The sequence below is a fragment of the Acyrthosiphon pisum genome, unplaced genomic scaffold, assembly GCF_005508785.2.
Source record: "Acyrthosiphon pisum isolate AL4f unplaced genomic scaffold, pea_aphid_22Mar2018_4r6ur Scaffold_14512;HRSCAF=15160, whole genome shotgun sequence".
NCBI lineage: Eukaryota > Metazoa > Arthropoda > Insecta > Hemiptera > Aphididae > Acyrthosiphon > Acyrthosiphon pisum.
In genome coordinates, this window is record NW_021763228.1 from 1 (window position 1) to 1,426 (window position 1,426).

The following is a 1,426-nucleotide window of genomic DNA, read 5'->3' on the forward strand; positions in this document are numbered from 1 at the left end:
GATCTCTTAGCATAGTATCGAATATTGACTGTATTGTTTGATTAAGACTGGTATTAAGCGGATGGTTGTCATTTGTATGTAATCTAATGGTAGCTTCACTGAATTTCCATCTATAACAATTAATTACATTTTTTTTTAAACAATAAGGTAAATAAAATAAGTAAACCAATGTTTCTAACCTAACCATTTTCTATGTTAGACATTTTATAATGTGAGATCACATATAGATAACTCGGCTTGTCATTAACAGGACATTTTATTGTAACCACGGCATCTCCTTGTCTAAAAGTCAAAGAGTTCTTAATGTCTACATCAATTTCTTCGGTCTGTAAAAGTTCAGCAACATTTTCACGGTATGATTTGTGCTATAAAAAAAAAAAAAAATATTAATGTTAACATTATAAATATATATTATTTTTATTACAATCTTCATTGGCTTTTTGTTTCTGGATTGTTTTTTCCCACTTGTCGCGCTACGTTTTGAATTTGGTTTTATTTTCGATACTGACGGACTCATTTCCTTATCAACAGTTTCACTAAAATGTTCATCCTAAACATAGTTAATTTACAAAAATAAATGAGTGATGTAATAATCTAACTCTATAAATACAGTCAAACTTATTCACATAATTATAATTATATTGTATTTATTATATTCTATGTTGTATTCAAACATTAAATATTATTTTAATTTTATATGTTTGTATCATGAATTATAATCATAGAGTTGAGTAGTGTTACAACTGACTTCCAATTTTTTTCACTATTACATATAAATATTATTAGGGCTGGGATTTGTATGTAAATACATATTTTTAGTGAAACACGATAAATTAATTATTGCAAATGATAAATTCGTTTCACGTGATTTGCAATAAAATAAGACATATTTTATTTTACATATTTTTACATATTTCGTCATAAATACATATTTTTACATACTTTGTAAAATTTTCGTTTTTATTTACCTACATATTTCGTAAATTTTGACAATTTCAGTAGTTTAGTTATATTTTACATTTTTATTTCGATAACGGTATTCGGAAAATTGTAAGTGTATAATGCATATAGGAAATAAGTAGGTTAAAATAAATATTAATAACTTGATTTTAGTTTATCTTATCTGTTTCTGTTCGATAACCATACCTTAATGATGTTAGATTATACTTTATGTTATACAATTATTTGACAAAATATATTTACGAATTTACAACAGTACCTAACAGACTATCAGTTCTTGTGTTTGGTGGTTGTGAAAACATCTTTGCATTTCGAGTTATAAATTATAATTTAAAACTAAAGACTTAATAATAAATTAGTAAATATAATGCCTAAAGTAGCTCGATCTATTTCAACTAAAATTTCAAATGTTATCCGTGATTTTCCTAACGAAACTTTTTCGAGTGATAATAATGTACTTTACTGC

General features: G+C 25.0%; 1 protein-coding gene across 1 annotated transcript; it reads right to left on the reverse strand.

The window, feature by feature from the left end:
* Positions 1–6: 6 nt before the first annotated feature.
* On the reverse strand, positions 7–586 carry LOC115034588. Its single transcript, XM_029491897.1, has 3 exons — positions 425–586; positions 185–365; positions 7–110 (listed from the first exon to the last, which is right to left on the reverse strand). The coding sequence occupies exons 1-3, from the start codon at positions 515–517 to the stop codon at positions 7–9; spliced, it is 378 nt and encodes a 125-aa protein (XP_029347757.1). The 5' UTR covers positions 518–586.
* Positions 587–1,426: the final 840 nt, after the last annotated feature.